Source organism: Mustela nivalis (genome assembly GCF_964662115.1).
Source record: "Mustela nivalis genome assembly, chromosome: 10".
Taxonomy (NCBI): Eukaryota; Metazoa; Chordata; class Mammalia; order Carnivora; family Mustelidae; genus Mustela; species Mustela nivalis.
Window position 1 is genome coordinate 59,985,801 of NC_139029.1, and position 24,586 is coordinate 60,010,386.

Sequence of the window (24,586 nt, forward strand, 5' to 3'; positions counted from 1 at the left end):
TTGAATAAAAGTGGCAAGAGGGGGCATTCTTGTCTTATTCCTGAACTTAGAGGAAAAGCATTGAGCTTAAAGGAAAAGCAATGAGCATGTAGGTTGGCTACCATGTTGGGAATACTTTTGATAGAGAAAGAACAGAAGCGGCAAAAGTAATTATAAGGCAATTATAATAATTCAAAAAGGAGAAGATGATGGTTTAGATGAAAAAGAGAGGTAGATTATGGACAACTTTTTTATTATCATGATGCAATTTAATATAACAAATTTGAGCTCAAACAAGCTGTCCTGTACAATGGAACATGCTAGGTATACAGAAGTAAATAAACCATTGCTTACTCTCAAAGCATTTTCTACATAGTGGCATAAACATGTAAATGCCTAGTTATAGCCTAAGGAAGAATTAAATACATCTAAAGAGAGCTGCAAACTTATTTTGTGGAACCACTTGAACACGTTAAGAAGGGTGTATCTTGTGGATTGAGCCTTGAGGGCAGAGGATTTCTATAGGTAGAGAGTAAGAGTTAGATAATTCTAATCTGAGAAAATAGTAAGAACAATGCCCCGCATCGGGCAAAAATCTAATCTCAATTCACTTCTTTAAACCTACCTGAGCTGCTTGGAGTCCATTCCCTGCATATGTGCTCCAGAGACCAGCCAAAGATTTAAACAGAGTTTGTATGCAGATTCTGGGGCTCCCTTTCTTAGACTCTATTCTTCCAGGGTCTCCCCTCATTTTCCAGTGCCTATGCATGGTAAGCAAGATTCTACGATGGCCCCAACATCCCTGACCCCTGGTATACATGCCAAGGATAATCCTCTCCCCTTGAATATGGGAAGAACCGACAAATATTATTAAATATGATTACTCCTATAATTATGTTACCTCATATGGCAAAAGGAAAATTTCCGTGGGTAGGCCTGATCTAATCAGATGGGCTCTTTAAAAGCAGAGAATATTTCTCCAGTTGGTCACAGAGGAAGAAGAGAAACATGTCCTTGCTGCCCAGGATGAAAGCAAATGGCCATGTTGTGAACTACTTATAGGAACCATGTGGCAAGAAACTGTGAGCACTTTCCAGAAGCTGAGAGTCATCTCTAAACAACTATTGGCAAGAAAACAGGAACTTGAGTCAGACAACCACAAGGAAATGAATTCTTCCAAAAACCAGAGAGCTTAGAAGAGGCCTTGAGCCTCAGAGGACAATCACAGTGCTAGCTGACACTTTGATTTTAGTCTGGTGAGACCCTTAGCAAAGGACCCAGTTAATTTACACTCACTTCCTGACCCACGGAAGCTGTGAGATAATAAATGGGTGTTGCTTTAAATTATTAAATATGTGATATTTTGTTAAAAACCATAGCTAATATATTCTGATTGCCCTGAATTTTGTCAACTGGTTCTTTAAGCAAACCTGTAGGCTTTCATAAGAATTTTAATTGTTCCCTAAGATGTGGATGGGACCTACCCTTAGGGTAAATTTTGCTATAAATAAATAAATAAACGTGAAACTGACTCCATGCCCTTCCTGTCTTCCAAGTGACTCCCCTCCCGAAGCTACTGGCTTTTGTTCCCTCTCTACTGCCTTTAGGTAGCCCTCTTTTGCATTTTGTCCGGAGCTTACAGTTGTCTGGGGAAAGATTGATCCACTATAAATATTACCTGTCCATTCAGATTCTGGGTGCCTTCTGCAGACAGAATGGATATGATTTGCTGGTGGATTAAAAGCAAGAGTATGACAAAGAGAGAAGTCAGAGATGAGTCTTCGTTTTTTTGGCCTCTATAAGTGAAAGGATGGAGTTGCCATTTACTGAAACAGGGAAGACTATAAATATGAAAAATTGCATATGTGAGTTTAGAGTTTAAGAGAGTGTACTGGGCTAGATATAGATATTTGGGAGTTGTTTTTTAAAGCCATGAGACAGAATTAAACCCTCAAAAAATTAACTCTAAAGAGAGATGAGAAGAAACCGAAAGCTTGAGTCCTGGTACATTACAGATTTTAAAGATGAAAAGGAAAAGTGAAACTAATAGAGGAGACTGAGGAGGAACAAATGAGAGAGGAGAAAATTAGTGAGAAGTAGTGACCTCAAATCCAATTAAAGATGTTTCAGGCACGAAGGAATGATTATTTCCATAGAAATGTGAGTGGAGGCAAATTATGTGGATTTAAACACTGGTGGATGGTCGGTGTAGTAGTGGGAATCAGAAGTTTGAGGGATGAGAAGGTCCGAAATAAGTATCTGGAGTGCGAGAGAGTGAGTGAACCAAAAATGTGTAATAGGCTCTCTACGCAGTACTGAGGGACCACCTCAGGTTAGGGGGACATGATTTTGAAGTTAAGACTGGTCAGGATGGATTTAATCAAGATTGGGAATTTTTTTTTTTTTTAAAGATTTTACTTATTTGAGAGAGAGAGAGAGAGTGTGTGTGTGAGAGGGAGCATGAGAGGGGAGAAGATCAGAGGGAGATGCAGACCCCCCCCCCGGCACCCGGAGCCCGATACGGCACTCAATCCCCGGACTTCGGGATCATGACCTGAGCTGAAGGCAATTGCTTAACCAACTGAGCCATCCAGGCATCCTGGGAATTTTTATTTTTTTCCAGTAGTGTACAAAATGCATGATAAGGCAAGGTAACTGAAGCTGTATGGAAGAGAGTGATTATGATTGCTAATAAAATGTAAGCTAAGTAAGGGAGGAAACAAGGTGAGTAAATGACAGTGAAGAGATAGTAAGATGAACAGGCAAACCATAAGACTTAACTATAGAGGACAAAACGAGGGTTGATGGAGGGAGGTGGGTGGGGGGTGGGCTAAACGATAATGGGCATTAAGGAGGACACTTGTGATGAGCACTGGGTGATAAGTCACTAAATTCTACTCCTGAAACCAACATTACACTATATGTTACCTAAGTAGAATTTAAATAAGAACTTGAAACAAAAAGAAGAAAGAAAAGATGGTAAGATGAACAAAAAAATAAGGGAGATAGATTAGATGATAGGTAGGTAAATAGATAGATGCAGGCATATGTACCTACATAGAACAATATTAGCATAAACACGGTTTTTAAGGCAGAGTGATATATACATGGAGGTTTATTAAATTGTTCTCTAATCCTTTAGGGTATATTTTAAAACGTTCACAATATAAAGTTGGGTTTTTTTAAGTGGCAAGATGGTTTGTGTGGTTAAAGATTGTTGGAGTCAGGGTTCCAGAAGAAGTAAGCTAGAAAGGCACCTGGGTGGCTCAGTCAGTTAAGCATCTGCCTTCCACTCAGTCATGATCTCGGGGTCCCGGGATTGAGCCCCACATCGGAACCTGCTTCTCCCTGTTCCCCCTGCTCATGTTCTCTCTCTCTCAGTCTCTCTCTCTTTCAAATAAATAAATAAAATCTTTTAAAAAATGAAAAAAATTGAAAATGAGTAATCTAGAGAGAAAGTAGGGCCTAGATAGTGATCTGATGGAAACTGACAGGATAAAAACTTGGAAGGGTTGCAGACCTTGTTAGTAACTGGTCTAGGATAGGACACAGAAGCTGAGTGACTAGAAGAAGGTGAAGTGTAAGGTCAAGGCAGAAGAGGAGACAAAGGAACCTAGAGGTCAGGCCATTCTAATGATTAGTTGCATGGATAATAAAAGCACTAAGTAATGTTAGCATGACAGGGAGCCAAACACTAAAGCCTTCAAAGAATGATGGACAGTGGCTGGTGTAATAGCTTCATAAACTGGTGGTTTTTAGAAGAGAGGACATTTGGAAACAATAAGGAAGACCCAGAGCTCCACTCACCCCATCACCACCCCCACCGACTTAGGGGCACCAGGAATACGCAAGAAAAAAAAACAGCTTTCACTTGAGAGGGCTCTGGGAAAGCAGTGTCCTCAGGGGAGGGCTAGATATTAAGGGAGAAATTGTTCTACTAAGAATCTAAATTAGGTGGTTACCGCGCCTGAATGTTAAATTGGGCTATCCACCTCCTGGCAGTAAAAGTTTCATAAAGGAGAAATGATAGGTTATATAGTCCCTAGGATCTGACAAAAGGAGGTATATAATCTCTTCCAAAAAGAACAACATTTTCTAAAATCCCCAGTACTTTTTCCATAGATCCATAATCATCTTTATATCCTGAGCAATTAGAACGAAGTTTGGAATGTAATCAGAATACAATAAATGTTTGTTTAACTAAACTCATCAGACACAGAAGTTCATAATGAACAATGTCTTTAATGGAAGCTTTTGAATATAAAAAGCTTATCTTAACCCCTAAAATAGGGCATAGTCATAAGGTTTCTATTGATCTTAGTTTTGAATCTGAGATGACATTTTCAATATGAAGCTAATTACAAAATTTGCTTTAGCAGTTCCTTTCCTACAGACACATTGTGCAGTATATTACAAGGCGCTGAGATAGTTAACAGTTTTTAGTATTCACTTTTATTCTTTCATTTTGAAGAGAAAAACCTGCCATTTAAAAGCATGCAAAGCTAATTAAAGCTTTTCCACTATTTCATTATCTGAATGTAGTTGCAAATTCTGACTTAAAAGTCTTATCAGAAGAAGACTCAACATCCCTCCCTGAACAGCAAATGAACATTCAATTAACACTTCAATACAAGTGTATTTTAAATAAAAATATACTTTATTGTTAATCTCATTCTTTACAAATGCAAATACCCAATTTTAAAATCCAAAGAGTTGCCTCCCTTTTATTCTTTGGGGGAAAAAAGTCTTTTCTTTATTTACAGGGAAGACCCGAATTTTCTGAAGTTGTTACCAAGTTAGAAGAGTGTCTTTGCAACATTGAGGTAAGAACTTTAGCTTCTGAAATATGTCTTAAAAAAAAAATCTTGAATATCCAAGGGGATAGGGGAATAGGCAAGTGGTACTCATAGAAAGTAGGTATGAAGGTCCATAACTTCATTCATATATTTACCCTGTTCATTAAGCTTCTAAGATGGACTGACGGAATCTATAGGGACAAAGGCAAATTCAGCATGAATTGGGGCCTTACAGCACATAATCAGTCAGGCAAATGGGCACAGGCAAGCCCAGCTTGAAAAAATTAATTTGTAAAAGTTCGAAAATACAGCAAATATGTTAGAAGGTAATTATGTAAATCAACTTTTTTCTATACAAAAGTTCCTACCTACAGTGAAATGTAAGTTAAAATATTAAGCCATTGTCTATGCTCAATAAGAAAGGGAAATTATCACTAAAATTAGTGCATAAATTAATTGGGATGCATTGCTTTTATACCACACATGTGTTGCATGAAGTGATATATGTTGGTAATCAGCCTACTGGAATTTTCTTCCCTTAATATCAAGGAGCTGTTTGCTTTAATTTTCTCTCTAATTGCTTTAATTTTCTATACACCTGGTCAGGAAATAGTACTTGAAAATAAGCAAGGAAGCTAACACATGAGCACTAATTCAAAAATAATAATATATTCCCAATGCAAATGAGTGCTGCAAGAGGCAGGAGTGGACATCACATACATAGGCTTAAAAACACACATGCATATGATGGGAAGGAGCAAAACAGGGGAAATAGCATCAACAGCATCAATCCCAAAATGGAACCATCCATTTTTTTCCCCTAAAACAACAACAACAATAGCAACAAATTCTCAACTTATAGTCACTAGAACCCAATTTATTGGGAACGGGTTCCAGGTCTTCAGCGGCAGTCTGCAGCAAATGGCTGTTTCCTAACTCTGAAACGGAACTTCTAAAAAGGAAGTCTTTTTTTGTAGGAGGCAGCTTCAGTCTTTGGACATCAAACGTCCATTCCCTTCTCTTCAGTCCTGAAACATGCAAAGCAGAGAAAAGTAGTAGTATATAGGGTGGGGCTTTAGCAGCCCCTACCAACAAGGGCATCTGCCAGAGGCCTTGCATGTTGAGAGACACTTAAGGCTTAAGTTCCAAGTGTCCTCGCACTTTGAACCTTTGTGTTTCACAGGGAAAAGCTGCTCCAAGCCTGGGGATATAGCCAATTAGATGAGGAAAGTGGATTCCAGAAACAGAGACAATGGTAGGATCTCCTAAACTAGTATGGCTTCTTATACTGACCAAGCCTCTTAGCACAATCTCCACCAGTACAGAAGATAAATAATTTAATAGACAAAGAGAACTTGCCAGACTGGGCTGCACCAAATAATAGCCCAGAATCAACTTTCAAGGGCTTGATTTGTGGAATTCCGTGTCTTGGAAGATGAAATGATAGGGCATGTCGAACAAGAATAAATGGTAACATCACATACCAGAGTCAAAGAAACAATAGAAAGAATGTCAAATGGTGGAGATATGGTTTAGGAGGATCATGCATGTCTGTGGATTATAAGCTCTTAGGGAGTTAGAATGTGAAGTAGCTGTTTTGCTACAGAATAAAGGATGGGTATCATTCTTCTCTCTTCTGAGATGGCCAAACAAAATAGTACCCAGTGATGTCCTTTTAAAGGGATGATCATAACTGGAACACAAATTTTAGGGAAGACAGATCAGAATGATGAATGGATTGAAAATCATGGGTGTGAGAACCAATTAAAGGAACCAGAGATGCTTGTCCCAGAGAAGAGAAAATTAGGATGAGCCTGAGAGCTATTTTTTAAACATCTGAAAAATGATCATATGGCAAAGGGATTGGCCCGTTCTCTATGGGCCAACAGATGGAAATGAAGCACAACTACGGTTTGGTTTTTTTAAAAGAAAGAAGTGTCTAATTGTCAGAGCTGTCCTAAGATAAATGAGCAGATCTGGAGGCAGTGAGGTCCTCATCACTCGAGACTCCCCATCAGCTTGCATAGCTAACTTGAAAAGGAGGCACAGAAGAGACTCAATCATTGAAGAGTTTGAAGGTTCGTTTCAACACTGACAACACATGATTCTCAGAGCTTCACTTAGTAATATCTTGGCTACTGTGAAGAGCCTAGCATTTACATATATTTTATTTTTAAACCAAAATCTACTGCCGACATGTTTTATGAAATTATAATGTCAAAGCACTAGTGTGCTCAGTTAGGTTAGGTAAACAGCAAGGTCGTCAGAAATTCAAGAAAACTACTCTCCTATTTTTTTTTTCTTTTCTGTCTCATTTTCTTCATTCTCTTCTATTTTCTAGCTACACTTAACTATTTGTAACTATTTTAAAAAATTCTCCCCCAACAACTCTCTTTAGTCCTCATGCTTGCCAGACATTAAAGCATCCTTCATTTTATAAAATGGATGTATTCTTGGAAACATGTGTAAATTCATTTTACGTAAGGAAATAATTTCATATAAAGGGGATAATTTTAAGCTACAGTTTAAAGGAACTCTGCCATGAATCTCATCACCATAGTGAAAAATGTCATCTTTCAACCATTAAATAATCACCTTCTAAATATCCGTGTTATGAATCTGATTTGAGCATACCATGTATTCTGAAAGATGGTGTAAGTTGAATGGGCCAGCTCTCAGGCTAGAACTAGGTCAAAAAAGTAAATTAAGCTAGCCATGTGTTGTCATCAGAGGCCAATAGGAAAAGCCGGAAGCAAACTGAGATGAATACAAATTCAAATATGAGAAATCCTAGAATAGAAAGTTAAAAGAAATCCATATTCTATTCTGTGCCTTAAGCCTGTCGGATTTATGAAAGGATTGAAACTACCCCTTCTTCACTCAGATGATGTCTCCTGCATCAAGTAACAGTAGCGGGTCTCTCTCACCTTCTGCTTCTTCTGACTGCCTGGTGAGCCGGGGTGGGCCTGGCCAGAGCCACGTGGCAGCTTTAAGAAGTCGTTTTGAATTGGAATATGCTCTGAATGCGAGGTCCTGTGCTGCCTGGTTCCAAAGGTGAGTGGCAATCTAAACAACAGTCTCATGGTCCAGTTAACCAGAACCCACCAAGATCTTCACCCGATTTGGTTAGTGTTAATGAGGGATTTACCATCTTTATGGCAAACTTTGAAGTAAGAGTTTTTAGCCCATTTTTCATATAATAGTCTATTAATGTTATAGTACTAAAAAATAGAAAGTATATTATTTATTTATTTAAGATGTCTAAGTTTCAAGTAACAGTAGTTACCTCTAGCTTAATACGGAACTGTCTAACTACAGCAACTAAAGGAATTTACTGAAAGCATTTTGGGGTTATCTTATGGCATCCAAGGAAGGATTCCTTGTGTAGGAACCAAGACATAGCTTTGAGGATCTGAACACCACAAGAGTTCAGCATACCGAGGCTGACCCTATGACCCAGCAATTCCACTCCTAGGTACATACCCCAAAGAACGGTAAACAGGTACTCAAACAAATACTTGTACTCAAATATTTGTAGTAGCCCTATTCACAATTGCCAAAAGGTGGAAACAACCCAAATATCCATTAACAGATAAGCAGATAAACAAAGTGTGATATGCACATAATAAAACATTCTTCAGTCATAAAAAGGAATGGCATACTGATACATGCTTCAACATGGATGAACCTAGAAAATAAGCCTTCAGTTGGAAGAAGCCATGCACAGAGATTATATGTTATATGATCCTCTTTATATGAATACCCAGAATAAGTGTGTAAGTCAGTTCAGGCTGCCGTAACAACTGGATGGTTTAAAGAACAGAAATTTATTTTCTCACTCTGGAGGCTGATAATCTGAGATCAGGATGCCGGCATGGTCAAGCTCCGGTGGGGACATACCGATGCCAATCTTCCTGGCTTACAGATGGCCCCTTTCTCACTGTGTTCTCACATGGCAAAGAGAGTTCTGCAATCTCTTCACCTTTTTATAAAGGCATCTGTCCTGTGGGATCAGGGCTTCAGCCTGACCTCATCTAACCTTAATGGTCTCCTTAAAGGCCCTATCTCCAATACAGTCACATAGGGTTTAGTGCTTCAACATACGGATTTAGTGGGAGGAGGACACAACTCAGTCCATAAAAGGTAATATGTAAATCCAGTAAAAAAAAATTTTTTTAATTAAAAAATAAAAATAAAGCAGACTGGTAGTTGCCAGAAGCTACGGAGAGAGAGAAATTAGGACTAACAGCTTAATGTGTACAGGGTTTTATTTTGGGATCATAAAACTATTTTGGAACTAGAGAGAGGTGGCTGTAAAACACTGTGAATGTACTAAAGGCCACTGAATTGTTCACTTTAATATGATTAATTGCATGTTATGTGAACTTTACCTCAAAAAAAAAAAAAAGAGTGAAAAAGAGGAAAAAAAAAAACAAGCAAAGGAGCAAGTCAGAAAAAAGAAAAGAAAAAAAACATTCTTCCATAGTGAACTCTACTAGTTACATGCCCCAGTTCCCAACAGACAGTCTCTTTGTCTCTCAGCTTAACTGTAAAGTTTCAAGGAGAGATATATCAATTATGTAATGCCATAATAATTCTCTATAATATCCATGCCAGACATATCAGTTATGTAATGCCATAATAATTCTGTATAAAACCCATACCAGAATCCAAGAACATACATTCATAAGTATTTTTTTCTTGCTCATGTATCTCTGAGCTGGTTGTAGGTGGCTTGACTGAACACAGGTTTTATCCAAAGTCTATCCCACATGTCTTTCCCTGTCTTTGGCGCAGCAGCTACTTGAGACATGTTCTTCTCATGGACAAAGGCTAGGAACTCAAGAGGACAGGCCCAACTTCACATGTCCATTTAATTCCTGTGTTCAAGTTACACCCCATGGCATTCCATGGGCACGTCACATAGCTGAGTCTAATATCCAATAGGGAGAGAAAATATATTTACTCAACCTCTAGTGGAAGGAACTACAAAGTCACTTGGCAAAGGCCATAGACATGTGAATATCTATGAATAATGAATTAGTAGTAAAAACAGTGTGCTCTGAGAGAGAATGCGATTGGCCCTTTTTGGGATCAAATGGCCACCCCTGGTCTTAGCAAGTGTGGTTGCCATGGCAGTGGGGTCATATTTCATTAATATAAACATGGCGGCCAGGTACCCCTATTCTGGATGGGGAATGGAAAAGGCAGTCACTTGTGAGCTGGATGGATACTATAGAAAGTATATACTGCAAACCATGGACATCTGGAAAATCTGGCTTAAAATCTCTGTGCTTTCACATGAGCTCCAGAGCATTTGCAAGCTGCTATCCATGTGTACTCTTACACACACATAAATGCCTCTACACTCACTCACACATTCCATCATCGCAGTAAGAATTTGTATCCTGAAAATGGTGAAAGATGATCTGGAGTGAGCAAGGATCTTACACCATACACAAATTGCTGATGTTGGTCTCTTAGCTATAGTTATTACATTCTTAGTCTAACAAAAGAGTTGCAGCTGCTGCTCTGAAGAGATGGGAATCTAAATCATGAAGCCTTTAATCTACCGAATGTCATAAAATTAAGTATCAGTGGGTTTGATTGATAACCAGGCAAAGTGGACACAATTCTTTATCAGATTCCAGTCTCTTACATAATTTCCTAAGAGGCTCATAGGCCAAGATTAGATTAAGTTCAGTCACAGCATCGTCTCCTGGTTCCATCTGTTCTTCTCATTCTTTACTTGTGGTTTTAAAATTCATCCTCTGAACAGACAGATTTTGATATTTCCAAAGCACAGTCACTTGCAGTTTGTCTACTTTGAAGCAGAAGTTAAGAGCGTGAGCTGTGGAACCATATAGACCTGAGGTTCAATCTCAGCTTTACCATTTACCAGCCCAATGACCTTGCGCCAGTACTTAAAGTTTTATACATAAGATAGAGATAGTAATACCAGCTTCAGGATTGCTGTTGAGAGAGGCAGTATTGTCACGGGAGTGAGTGATTGATTAAAAGATGCCAGGAGACCCAAGCAAAAACTACAAGTTGCAGTAATGTAGGTTAAGTCATACACCTTACAACACATAGACAGCTGCACAGCATGGGAGACACAGCCGCACTCCCAATAGGCCCTTCAAGAACCCAGAGAAATAAACCGTTGCTCATAAAACTGCCCAAATGGGGTGGGAAAAACCCATGAGGTCTTTGAGGTGTTGCTTTTGATAGTCTCCTAAGGTTTCTTATAGTTTTCTGGCCCTTCACAGCTGTTGGAGAACTCTGCTCAATCTTCATCTCTCTACTTGGTTCAGATTTCTCTTAATAATGTAGGACATCCTGAGTATTTGCTGTTAGGGTGCATAGAAGTTTTGTTTATTAGTTGTACCATCCCTCTAGCAAGTTCAGTCTCTGGACTGCTTGAAATCAACTCCAGAAATAGATAAAGCATTTAGCTAAGCTGTAAGATGTACTAAGATAGGAATCGTGTGTGTTTTATTCATAACCACATCCCTAGTATCTAGCAGTATGGTTGGCATAAAGTCGATATGTAATAAACATTTGTTTCATAGATAAAGATTTGAAATAAATGGGCTCAAAAAATCATAATTATTATTAATTTGGAACATAATGCATGAAAGAGCTTTAACTAATTTTGGTATGCTTTCCATGTATATACCTATCATTATTGAGTGCCTACTACATGCTGGGTGCTATTTCAGACCCTTTGAGTAGTCATCTAAGTAAGGCTCAGGAAGTAGGTATTCCAATTTTTATAGATGAGGAAACTGAGCCTCAGGAAGGAGAAGTAACTTTACTAAGTTTGTGGAGGCAGAGCTGGAGTTCTCACCCAAGACTCTTCTATGCTTTCTGAATTTCTCTGCCACCAAGAGGTGGCACTTTTCAGAAGCTTGATATATTTTGCCAATACTTATATTTGCTGGACTTCTTCCAGCTTCTTCTGGAAGCCAGTCAGGGAAGGAATTCAGTGACTTCTCCTCCGCCTGCTTTTTTAGCTTTTATTCTGAAAGACAGAGCAAGTGAGACCAGAGATCAATAAGTTCTTAAGGTCAAAGAGCCTGAGGATACAGGAACCGAAGGAGTGCCTCCAGCAGGGCCACAAGTTCAACAGCCTGGAAGACAGTGGCTTGAAACTTGGGCCGCACATGAGAATCACCTGGGGAACTCTTACAAATACCAATGCCCAGGGCCAATTACACCCAAACCTATGTGGGAGGGGGCACCCAGACATCAGAAGCTTTTAAAGCTTCCCAGATGAAGAAAAAAAAAGAAAGAAAGAAACAAACAAACAAAAAACTATAAAAATGAGGTTTCTGAGATGATTGCAACATTCCCTCAAGTATGAGAAGCAGGCGAGAAGGGAACCCTGCCGTGCTAACCCCCCCTCACTTTGGGGGGAGGAGATGCAACCAGTAGGATACACGGAAGAGGAAAGTGAGGGCAGAGGTGACACAGCAGTTGTGACCAAAGGACACCATTTTGAAGGTTAATTACCTGTGGGGTCTCTCCCTGAAGTCTTTGCAATGTGCTAGTAACTGCTGATCTGAGGAGCATTCGAACTTGTTAAAATCACACAAGGTGTAATTTTTAGCCTGGTATCATGCTTTTCAAATACAGGTAGAGGATTTGGCCTGTGGTCCCAACTAATGTACGCTCCCAATTCTGGGCCTCTCAGCCCTCCACAACTTCTTAAAAATGGTACATTTATTTTTCAGTTTTGGGTTATGAAGTTCACAGCCTGTAGTTTTATAACGCATGATTTGATGGGGGTTTTGGTTGTTGTTTATTTGCATATTTTTTTTTTAATGATTATTGTTTTCCTTTATAACACGGGTGAAGGTGGGAAATCTGTCAGATTACTTTCTTGGCAGGTCATAGGAACCTACCAGTTCCCACTAAAACCACAAACTGTTGCAATCTGAGATGGAGGAAGGTGTTCCTGAAGGGCTGCCTCTTTTAAAATATTTTATGTCTCTAGATATATTTGGAAAAGTAAGCATGTGGCACTTGCCCCTCCCAGTGGGTATGAAATCTCTCCCATCTCTTACATGGATTACATCATGCAAATTTAGAAATGACAGAGTGATACACAACCTTTCAGATGCGAAAACCAATTAGTGTTTGTGTGGGGCTGGGCTCTGAGAATAGACTGCTCTGACCTAGTTAGCCGTCCAGGAGAGGAGAACCAGAGATCCAGGGACTGCAACTGTAAAACAGATACATTTGGAATTAATTTCTCACATTACGAAAGGGTCCATCAAAGGGTTCCTTTAAATAGGAAGTTTGCCTAGCACACTTGCAATGCAGTTCAACTTAAAAAAGTTGAATGTAAGTTATAAAATTTTAATTTACATTCAGTTTTTCCGGAATGCAGGATTTGTGGGTGATGACAGCGCCCTGAAACTGATGTTCCTAGGGGGTGTGAAAAGAAAGGGGAGCAGGGAGGCGTTTGTGGCCATTTGCCAGCTTGGAGGAGAATGTTTATCAAGTAGGAGCAATCGTGTCTCCTCATCACCAAAGGCCAGTACTTCCCTTTTTAATCTACCACCTCTCCTACTGCAACTTCCCTCAAGCTCCGTAAACGCCCTCTCTTCTTTCCCTGTCTTCCTCTCGCTGTTTCTATCTCTTCCCAGCTCACCACAATCAGCAGTCTCAACAAGGACGTTATGACCACTTTAAGCTCTTCCTACCTTGCTTCTTTCCTCTAAATGAGTTTTCTTATGATTTCATACAAATCCGTGGCTCCAGCCTCTCTCTCACACACACAAACACACGTTACACACACACACGCACAGTTAACCTCCAGTCCGTTTGTCCCACATGACTGCTCTGCTTTTGTTTTAACTTCTCTCCCATTATGACCTTAATTCACTTAACCATCATCCACTGCTAGCAACTAACCTTCCTTCTGTAGAACTGCAATTATGTCTGCACCCTACTTTAAAACCACCAGTAGGGGCGCCTGGGTGGCTCAGTGGGTTAAACCTCTGCCTTCAGCTTGGTTCCTGAACCCCAGGTCCTGGGATGGAGCCCCACATGGGTTCTCTGCTCAGCGGGGAGCCTGCTTTCCCCTCTCTGCCTGCCTCTCTGCCTACTTGTGATCTCTGTCTGTCAAATAAATAAACAGAATTTTAAAAAAATAAAAAATAAGTAAAAAATAAAATAAAACCACCAGTAATACTCCATTACCTCTGAAATTAAGTGAAATCATGTCCTGCAATCCCAAATGGTCAATGGTACATTTTCCAGTCATACCTCCAACTGAGCATTATATTATCCCAGTCATCCTAAGCAGAGAGATGCTGTCATTTCTTCTCTTCTCTTCTTGAATGATTACTGAACTTTCTATAGTGTTTTGGACAATCCCACAAAATAAAGAATTATCCTGCACAAAATAGCAGTAGCATCCCTGGTAATGCACGCTATAGACAGATTAGAATTTCTACTGTATCCCATACATTCCTGTGTTTAACCTACAGTTACCCTGTTCCTGTATCCTATATTTTTTTTAACATTGTCACCTTGACCAGTCTTGCCAAAATATTAGTAAGCCTTCAGTAATAGCTCAGTCAGCTCAATCATATCATAAGGGAGCTTTTTCTGGGGCTACCTGGTCCCCACCTGTGCCTTACCAAAGGCCATGGCATTTTGTGGCACTTTATGTGCTTACATTATTTTGTCTTATAACTATTTATTTTTAGCTCATAACTACTTCAGGGACAGAAATTGTCTTCTCTTTTGTTTTTATTCAGGTGTCTACAATATCTCATTTATAACTTAACTGTATGCGGTAAATACTAAATATATTTATTTATAATAAATTAGAGGATTCATTAGTTGGGCTACAGAGGCCATGCTTTGTATTTCTGCATTTTAAGTGAGTAAAACGCCAGCACTCAGAGTTTTTGACCCCTGCATTCCTATCAAGTTCAGATATGTTCTTATCCAAAATAATGAACCACCAGATAATTCAGACTTCTTTCCACACCACTCTTTCACCTTTAGAGCTTTAGATGTCTACCTATTTCTTTTTAAAGAAGAATGGAGGTACCTGAACTGTGTGAGGACAGAAGTGACTGATAACATTCATTCCCAGTGTATTATTAAAAAAGAGAGAGAAAGAGAGACATAAAGAGATTGCCTTCTGTTGAGCAGTTAGGCGAGGCATCAACAAAGAAGAGGCAGATGATGGAACTGTGGTCCAGGTATAAAGAGAACAGGATGAACAAACATGAAATAATGATTGCAAACTTTCTTTTCCTTCTTTGCAAATAAATAAATAAATATCTACAAAGTCATCCCTTCCCCAACTGATGTATAATAGTAGTTCTTTTACTCATCAAGGATCTACATTTAGATAGATCTGTTTTCAGTTTTTATACTTTGTTCCATTGGAATATTTGTTTATCCCCATGTCAGGAATACAGAATTTTAATTACAGTAGCATTTTTAAAGTCTTGATATCTGGTAGGGTTTGTGTCATCTTGGCTATTCTTGATCTTTCTTGGCTTCACTCATATAGATTTTATAATCAGCTTGCATTTTCTACACACACAAAAAAGATTTTGATTATAGATTTTTTCAAGTTTATTTATTTATTTTTTTTAGTAATCTCCATACTCCGTGCGGGTCTCAAACTTATGACCCTGAGATCAAGAGTCTCATATTCTTCTGACTGAGCCAGCCTGGCGCCCCAGAGTATAGATATTTTAAACCTATAGATCAATATGGGAAGATCTGACATCTTTATGATATTGGGTTTCCCCTCCCATGAGCTTAGTGGATTTTTGCATTTATTAAACGTTTTTTAATATCCGTTGGGGCTAATGTAGAGTATGAACTCAGCCATAATACCTGTTGCTAAAATGTAACACAGAAACCGCAGTGGACGAAGGAAAGTTTCAGATAATGGGGTGGGTCTTTGAAAGGCCAAAGCCTTCATGACCACTCTGCCCTTGGAATGTGGTGGGGAGTTTTGAAACTTTCTTAGCCCCAACAGCCGTCCTGCCCCATGATCTAAGAGATGGATGCATTGTCCCTTAGGCTATGTTTAGCACAACTCTTAGAACAGGCAGATTAGCATATCGTATCTTTCCCATAAACAGAGCTTCCCAGTTTTAGTAAGACCGCCTGTCACACTTAAGTGCCTGAGAAGCAGTGATATCCTGAAGGACTAATAAAAGCATGACCAAACAAGAGTGAAGGGTCTTCGTCTCTGAGCTTTGACCTCTGTGACGTCTCCTCTCTTTCACAGCAAAGTTTGCAGTAATCTCTCATCCGTCGGTACAAGGATTTCTGGCCATTGCCAGCAAATATCTTTAAGCTAGATTTCACAGTCTTCTCTGTAAGTTTCTTATATACCTTTTGTTGTATTGATTGTTACATTCATTGATTGCTGAAATAATTTGAATTCATTGGCACCATATTATTTTATTCTCTGTAGTTTTTCTTTTTTCTCACCCTTTTTTTGTATTTGGTTTTTTTTTTTTTTTTGGATTCTTTGAATATGCACTCTTTTTCTTTTTTTTTTCCATTTTTAAAAACTTGTATTTTTTTATTTAAATTCAATTTAATTAACAGATAGTATTATTAGTTTCAGAGGTAATTTAGTGATTCATCAGGTGCATATAACACCCAGTGCTCATTCCATCAAGTGCCCTCCTTAATACCCATCACCCAGTGACCCCCGTCCCCTGACCTACTCCCCTCCAGCAACCCTTAATTTGTTTCCTAGAGTTAAGGGTCTTTTATGGTTTGTCTCCTTCTGTTTTCATCTTATTTTTCATTCTCTTCCCTTATGTTCATCTGTTTTGTTCTTAAATTCCACCTATGAGTGAAATCATGTGATATACGTCTATCCATGACTGACTTATTTCACTTAGCATAATACCTCTAGCTCCATTCCCATCATTGCAAATGGCAAGATTACACGCTTTTTGATGGCCAAGTATGTGAGTGTGTGTGTGTAACACATCTTCTTTATCCATTCATCTGTTAATGGACATCTGTACTTTTTCCATAGTTTGGCTATTGTGGACATTGCTGCTATAAACATTGGAGTGCACGTGCCCCCTTTGAATCACTGTTTTTATCCTTTGGATAAATACCTAGTAGTACAGTTGCTCAGTTGTAGGGTAGCTTTATATTTAACTTTTTGAGGAACCTCCATACAGTCTTCCAGAGTGCCTGTACTAGTCTGCATTCCCACCAACAGTGAAAGAGGGTTCCCCTTCCTCCACATCCTCATCAACACCTGAGGTGTTAATTTCAGCCTGAATATGCACTCTGTTTTTCTATTCTTGGTGAGTGCCTAGAAACCTTAACATATTTAACTTAACAAATTCTTTATTTAATACATTTGTTAATAAAACAGAAGATCTCCCAAACAAAAGGTTTTAGAGCATTTTAGTTGCAAATCATTCTCTCCTGAATTATATGATATTTCTGTCATTATTTTAATTTCATCATGATTTTTTTAATTCTACATCTTAGATACTATTTTATTGTTTTATCTAGCTATGGTTCATTTAGACTTCCTCTTATTAACAGCTTCATTATTAATTGCACTTATATTTCACACCTTCCTCCTAGATCATTTTCCTTTTCCTCAAATACATCTTTAAAAATTCCTTTCACATGACTGTTAGAAGTAAACATGTGAAAAAACACCCTTATTCTCCCTCCTTCTTAAAAGATACTTTAGTGAATATGGGATTTGAGGTGTTTAACTTTTCACATATACCTTCAAGGTGCATTTGACATGTTTCTGACTTTCCTTGTTGCTCTTAAACTTTCACCTATGGATCTAATTATTTATTTTATTTCCAGTCTACCCTTTATAACTGCTGTTAGCACTTCTCTTTGTCTTTGGTAGCCTACATTTAACTATGTGGTATATAGTTTTAATGGATTTAATTTATCTTGCTTTGAATTTCTTGGGTGTCTAGCATCTGAGAATTGGCACCTTTTATATATTTTAGATAATCCCTCACCACTACCTCTTCTAATATTTCTGCAGCCCATCTTCTTTATTTTTCCCTTGTGGAACTCTAAAAGTATTTTAGATCTTCTCACTCTACTTTCCACATTTCTCAATCTCTTCATATATATATTTCCCACCATTTACTTTTTCTATGATGCCTTCTGGTAATTTATTCAAATCTGTCTTCTAGTTCACATATTCTCTTGGTAACTGGATCTAATATGTTGTTCTGTTCATTACATTTCTATTTCAACTTATTTCTAATTTCTGTTCCATATCTAGAAAATGTGTGTGCAACAGTCTGAAAGCCTCATGTTTCTTCCACATACTCTTAATTATTTTCTTTCTTCAAACACATTTATTTTATATTCTGTATCTGAAGGTCTGTAATTTCTAATCTTTGTAGTCTTTATATATCTAATTATGTAGTTCATTGTTTCTGCTGATTCTTGCTTCTGAATCATTACATATTTAAAGATTTGTGTTCTTTTTGTGAGGTCAGGTCCTTGGAACTTTATCTCTGCAAATTTTTTTGGTGCTTTATTTGGTGTAGGTTACTTCACAGAAGCTTTGTGTGTGCTCTTACTAATCATATAGGTACACTAACCCCACAGGACCCCTTCAGAACTTCCACTTGGAGTTTTTCATAAAATACATGCAGTGGTATTTTCTATTTTAAAACGTGGATCTTTGTGGACTGTGGATGCGACTTCTGAGTGTATATATTTCATTTTTTCACTATTTTCATTTTACCTGGAGCCAAGGACAAAACAGACACTAACCCTCTTCATCTTTTTATGTAGAGTAGATTTTATTTTTCCTGGTTCACTCTGGGATTGTCCTTTGCAGATTTTAGCTTGACAGCAGTGTTTCTTATGTGACCTCCTACCTTGCTTGAACCCAGGCTGTGTTTCCCACTGTGTGGTTCAACAAAAGTCAGGCTTTAGGCCAACAGGAATCAGTATCTTCACAGCACTTACATCGACCTGGAATCATAATTTTAGCCAATCATTTACTTCTTCATTGGTGTCTGCACTAACTGTAAATATCATGAGAGCATGAACTTCTTTTCTTCTTTTTCATGCTTTCTCTCCAATACCTATAACAGTGTCTGGCATATGGTAGGTGCTAAATACCTATTTGTGGAATGAATGAATGGTCATGACAGGCCCTCACAAACATTAATGCTGTTCAGTCTTCACCACAATCTTGTGAAGTAGGACTCATGGTTTCCATTTTTCAGGCAAAACAAACTGAGACTCCAATGATTTAAATAATCTGTATGAAGCTACATAGTGGGAAAATGGTAGTTGATAGTTGAACCTGGGCCTGCTGGTAGTTTCCATTACACCACGATGTCTCTGGAGGCTCAGCCTGACCAAAATGTTTGAACCATCTGTAGGAGGCAGGAACTTGTATCCTCTGGTTTGGGCTTTGAGAATCTGCAGAGAGCTGCCTACCTATGAAGTTCTGCCAGCTCCACTGGAACCTAGAGCCCTCTCAGTCTGCAGCCAATACAACCTTTGACTGCAGGGAAATTGTCCCTTCTCACTCTGACTACCTCTGATCCTGGCCAGTTTACTTCAGTTTATGCCTGCTTGTGACAGACCTTTATAACCAGCTGCCTGCACTGATAGAGATGTAGCCTGAACACAGCGAACTCCATATCTGCTACACATGCACCAGCTTGCCATGGCCTAACCCTGCCCTCTCTGTCTTCTTTAATCATGTCTCTGGGAACCAGCTTGACTCCCTGGCCACACTTTAAAAGCCACAAAAACCAATCAGTACATATAAAAAGATAAACTCTTCCCTTCTAGACAACATGGGACCAGTTTTAAGGATAACTCTACTTTAGTATGCTTCCTTTATTGAATTAAATACATTGTAAAACTAGGCCTCCTTTTTTTCCCCCCCATTTCTTCATTAAATATATTCTCTAGGACAGTAGCCTGTTGCATTCACTATATTTTAAGTAATTTGTAGCTGACATTTTGGAGCAAAAAATAACCTAATGATGAGGATTTTAAGAATTTTTTAACCCTGGAAATGAAAATAAACACAGCCCTTTCTCACTCATAAATACAACCTTCCAGCTGATGCCACATGGAAAGAATTTTAAGATTTATAAATGTAAGGAGACAATAGAAAGATAGCATCTTTGGTTCCTGAACTGCCTCCCTACTCACTAAAGATTGTTGATTAAAATATGACATTTAAGGGATTTACAGAATACCTCAGTGTGTATCAGAGCATCACAGTAGTATGTAACTCTCACTTCAGCAATGTCTTCTGAGCTTATAGGAAGTGTTGCCTTACGAACTCGCTCGGCAAGTTCTATGGGCCTCGCTCACCTTTTTTGTATAATGAGAAGAGTAAAACGTTGCTTGCCTAATCTAGGGACAAGAAAACTCTCTTTTTCAGGATAGTTATCACCTCTGGGATGTGTAATTTTAGTGACATTCACTCGCTGAAGGTCATTTATCAAGCTTTTTTAAGGGTCTTCACTGAAAAAATATAAAAGTCAAAGGAGGGCAGCTAGAATCTAAGCAAGTGCCATAATGCCTGTCAGTTGCCTTTTATCTCTTTCTTTTTAAGCTCCAATATTTTTTTTTGAGGTGCCCATAAATCTTTCTAATTAACAAAAGCAGAAAATTTCTTAATGCCATAGGGTATGGAGTTGAGAGAGAAAAATACACAGTTGATCACACTGATATGAGGGTGTGAAAGTACTTGGCACACCTCATTATGTCCCCAAATGTCATCTAATAAGGAGAAGAGATTAAAGAGAGTGGAGAGAGGTCTTGCGGGGAGTTAAAACTTCTTCCACAAAGGGCTGAACAACTAGCATAGCTATCTGTTTCTATTTATATACCTTTCCACCACAACCCAGGTGCCACACCCAGAAAGCAACTCAGTGAAATAAGCCAACAATTCCCATATGCACATGTACACACAAAAAGTAGAAAGAAAACTATAAATTGATTGCTAGCGGCCCCTGCATTTTATGCTGCTGATATCCTACAAATCATCAGAAGTGGAAATAGTCTGCGCTGAATTGGGATAGAGCTCTGTGTAAGAACTTCCCTTTAGCCCCCTGCGAACTGCAGAGCAGTCAGTTTTAGGTTCTTTTCTAGCTGCCTTGCTCTCTAGCTCCGCCTAGCAACCAGTTGACAAACCACACGTGGGGCCTCCAGCCCTTCTGACTGCTGTACTGAGAGAGAAGCTTCGAGATTTCACACTGAACACAGACTGGATTCAGCTGCAGAGTTTGGAGCGTGTGAAAAAAATGTCATCCCTTTCCTTCAATTCCTTGCCTTTCAAAAGCACCCTCAGTTGGAAACAGACATTTTCCATGAAAAATGTAAAATCATCATCATCATGATCATCATCCAACAGAATACTCCGTTCAGAAGACGAAGTGATGAAAAATGGGAAATTAATAAAAGTGAAAATACGAGAAGAGCCCTAGGTGTGTAAAATTGGCACCTTTTTATAAGTTTTAAGGACCTGAATGTATTGTCAGGCATAACAGATTTACATGAGAAGAGTGAGCCAGTGACATATTTAGGTGGCAAGAGGCACTTGAGAGAGGATGAGCGGAGGCTCTCGGGCTCTCCGTGTGGCTCCTCTAATGCTGATTTTCATGTTCTTTTCTGTCCTTCAGCCGGGCTTGTTAGCAATCGAAAAACAGGCTCCCCTGTCACCCAAAAGGTGAGCCGGGAGTGCATTTCCCTCTTCAAGTGTTTTGTAATCCTAATTAACTAATTCCCGGCCAAGGGAAGAGAACCTGCAAAGATTCGCCAGAGGCAAAGTGCTAAATAAACGCAGACAGATTTCTCCGTTTTCAATTAGATGAAATGACATAGTGGCACTGCAAATAGCCTGACTTTCTAACGATCAGAGTTTTATGAGGTTTTTTTTTTTTTTAATTTTATTATTATTATTTTTTTTAATTCCTGGAAATGAAAAGAAAGCCTGGGCCTTTCTCCATTCATAACCAAAACCAGAACCGAGGGCCCAGGCCCACTCTTGGTACATCAAAGGCCACGGATCCTGCCTTGGGCGGTGACATTTGTGTATGACCAAAAGCAAGACTTGGTCCAAAAATGCTGCTTTTGAGACTCCTTCTGCGCTACTGAAGTGTCTGACAGGACCTAGCACGGAGACCAGAGTGAACCCCCGGCCTAATTAAATCTGTACAGGCGGCACTGAGCGCAGTTCCGCAGCCCCGACTCCAGCCCCCCGCCCCGCCCGGCTCCCTCCCGACTCCCGTGTTTGCGCCGTGAATCTCTTGCCAGCATGGCAACTGTTGCTATGTTTGCAGTAATAAGAAGTGGGTGATGCCGGTGCCTCTGTAATGATTCAGATACAAGAGCAATGATTTCTAAATAGATTTCTGAAGCAGCTCTCACAAAGGCTCTGCACCGCTTAACGGGTTTAACTCCTCATAGAGGTTTTTTTCTCTTCTTTTCATGTTCTGCACCTCCCATGCGGACTAATTCTAACCCTCACATAATGCAAAAATGGCAACATGCTTCCTTTTCCTTTCCTGGTATGTGGAACAGAAAGGGTGTTTTGTTTTGTTTTGTTTTGTTTTGTTTCGTTTTTGTTTTTTTTTTTGTTTTTTGTTTTGTTTTGTTTTTTTGTTTTTTTGTTTTGTTAAAGAAGACGTTTCAGGAGTTATTGTTTCTTATTTATCTCCTTGGCAACTATGAGATTGAGTTTCACTTGGTGTGTAGGTAAGCCATTAAAACAAACTGAAAAAATCGTGGATCCAGACAAAAGAAAATTCCTGTGTTAATCAAAGTGGAATGAAAAATCTCTGTCATTAATATTCGTGATATTAGCTGAGCACCTTCTATTAATGAGCAGATGTTTTAAAGACCTCAATTGCAAAGAAGTACGAAAAATTCACTAGTGGGTATGTTTATCTTTCCGAATCCTCTTCCAAAGAGACAGAAAAAAAAAAAAAAGGAGGAAGGAAGGAAGAATATTTTGAATATTCTTGGCCTCCATCAGGCACCAATTTGCTAGCCAGTATCAAGTACCCCACCCCACCCCCTTACTTAAAACTGGCTGCTAACACAACCTAGGCCCTTGGGGAGATAATAACTGAGATCAGGCCATGTTCATTGACGGCAACATTAACTTGGTCAAAAAAGGGAAAGAGAAGGCATTTGATGTGTTTAGGTTATTTACTATGTTCCAGACACTGCTGTGCATTTTTTCTTCACCACTCGTATCACTGACTTATCACAGCTCTTCTACAAGGTAGGGATTATTTATCAGTATTCTGCAAATGGGACAACTAGAGCACAGGAAGGATAGAGAGCCTCCCCAGGCTTTGCAACCAGTAAACAGCAGGGCCAACACTGAGCCTAGATCAGTCCAACTCCAAAGCCCAGGATCTCTTGACTACTTGCTGAGCTGCGGCAGTGTGAGACTGGAGAGCTGCCCTCAATACTAATAGCTGTGTGGCATGGACAAGTCCCTTCCTGACCTGGGTTTTAGGGTTCTCCTCTATTCTAAGGCATGTGAACTTGATCCTTGCTACTCAGGGTGTTAGCCCACATACCAGCAGCAGGGGCCTGTTAGAAGTTCAGCTCCCAGGCCCCACGGGGATCTACTGAATCACAACCTGCATTGTGACATGACTTGTGCATGTGCATTAAAATTTAAGAAGCACAGGACTTACCAGTCTCTGAGAACCCTTCTAGCTCTGGTTTATTGGGAATGCTATCCCCCTTATCACTCTATTTGTGAATCTAACTCCTCCAAGGTTGTGTCGTCTCTCCTTCCAGGCTTTCCTAATCCCAACTTTATGCTTGATGAAAAGATTTTCCTCTCTTTTAACCAAAGTTTCTTACCTTAATTCTTACCACTTTCTACTTAGTATCATGCCTGTCCTGTGTAAGTTCCTTGAGAGGCAGAACCATCCGTATGAAATAATGTTATACCTGTAATACCAACTGGCATAATACATTATGCTAAACAAATATGTTGAAAGAAATGTTAAGTAAATCAATATCTGAATTTAGTTATAGATATCATGTAGTGCTCTGATTGTAAGGTCCCCATATTGTCCATTATGAATATTTCAAGGCAAGCCATGCCAAGAGTTCTTTAAATATGGATCCAAAGAAGCCCAAGCTTACACTGGTCTTAGGAGACGGAACCCAAGGAATACAAAAACACTAATTCAAAAGGATACATTCACCCTAAGTTTATTGTAGCATTATTTACAATAACCAAGATATAGAAGCAGTCCAAGTATCCACTGATAGGTGAATGGAGATACACACACACACACACACACACACGTGTGTGTGTGTATATATATATATATATATATATATATATATACACACGTGTGTATATATATATATATATATATATATACACGTGTGTGTGTATGTATATATGTGTGTCTGTGTGTGTGTATACACATATACATACATATATTATTTGGCCATAATTGTCATTTGCAATAACATGGATGGAGCTAGAGCATATAAGCAAAATAAGTCAGAGAAAGAAAAATACCATATGATTGCACTCATGCATGGAATTTAAGAAACAAATGAGCAAAGGGAAAAAAAAGAGAGATCTAAAGCAAGAAACAGACTCTTAATCATAAAAAACAAACTGATGGTTACCAAAAGGAGGTGGGCAGGGAGACGGATTAAATGGGTGATGGGGATTAAGGAGTGCATTTGTTGTGATGAGCACGGGGTGTTGTTGTATGGACGTGTTGAATCACTATATTGTACATCTGAAGCTAATATAACACTGTATGTTAATTATA

General features: G+C 39.0%; 1 protein-coding gene across 5 annotated transcripts in view; it reads left to right on the plus strand.

The window, feature by feature from the left end:
- TNNI3K (TNNI3 interacting kinase) overlaps nt 1-24,586 on the plus strand; it is a 317,149-nt gene that overhangs the window by 260,573 nt on the left and 31,990 nt on the right. For 3 of the 5 annotated variants that reach the window (XM_082686565.1, XM_082686567.1, XM_082686568.1), the window contains exons 22-23: nt 4,743-4,802; nt 7,660-7,829. The exons of 1 other annotated variant lie outside the window; for it this stretch is intronic. In XM_082686565.1, the coding sequence (XP_082542691.1) occupies nt 4,743-4,802; nt 7,660-7,829 (230 nt within the window). The remainder of the gene's footprint in view (nt 1-4,742; nt 4,803-7,659; nt 7,830-24,586) is intronic. One more of the 5 variants, XM_082686566.1, reaches the window with a different exon arrangement.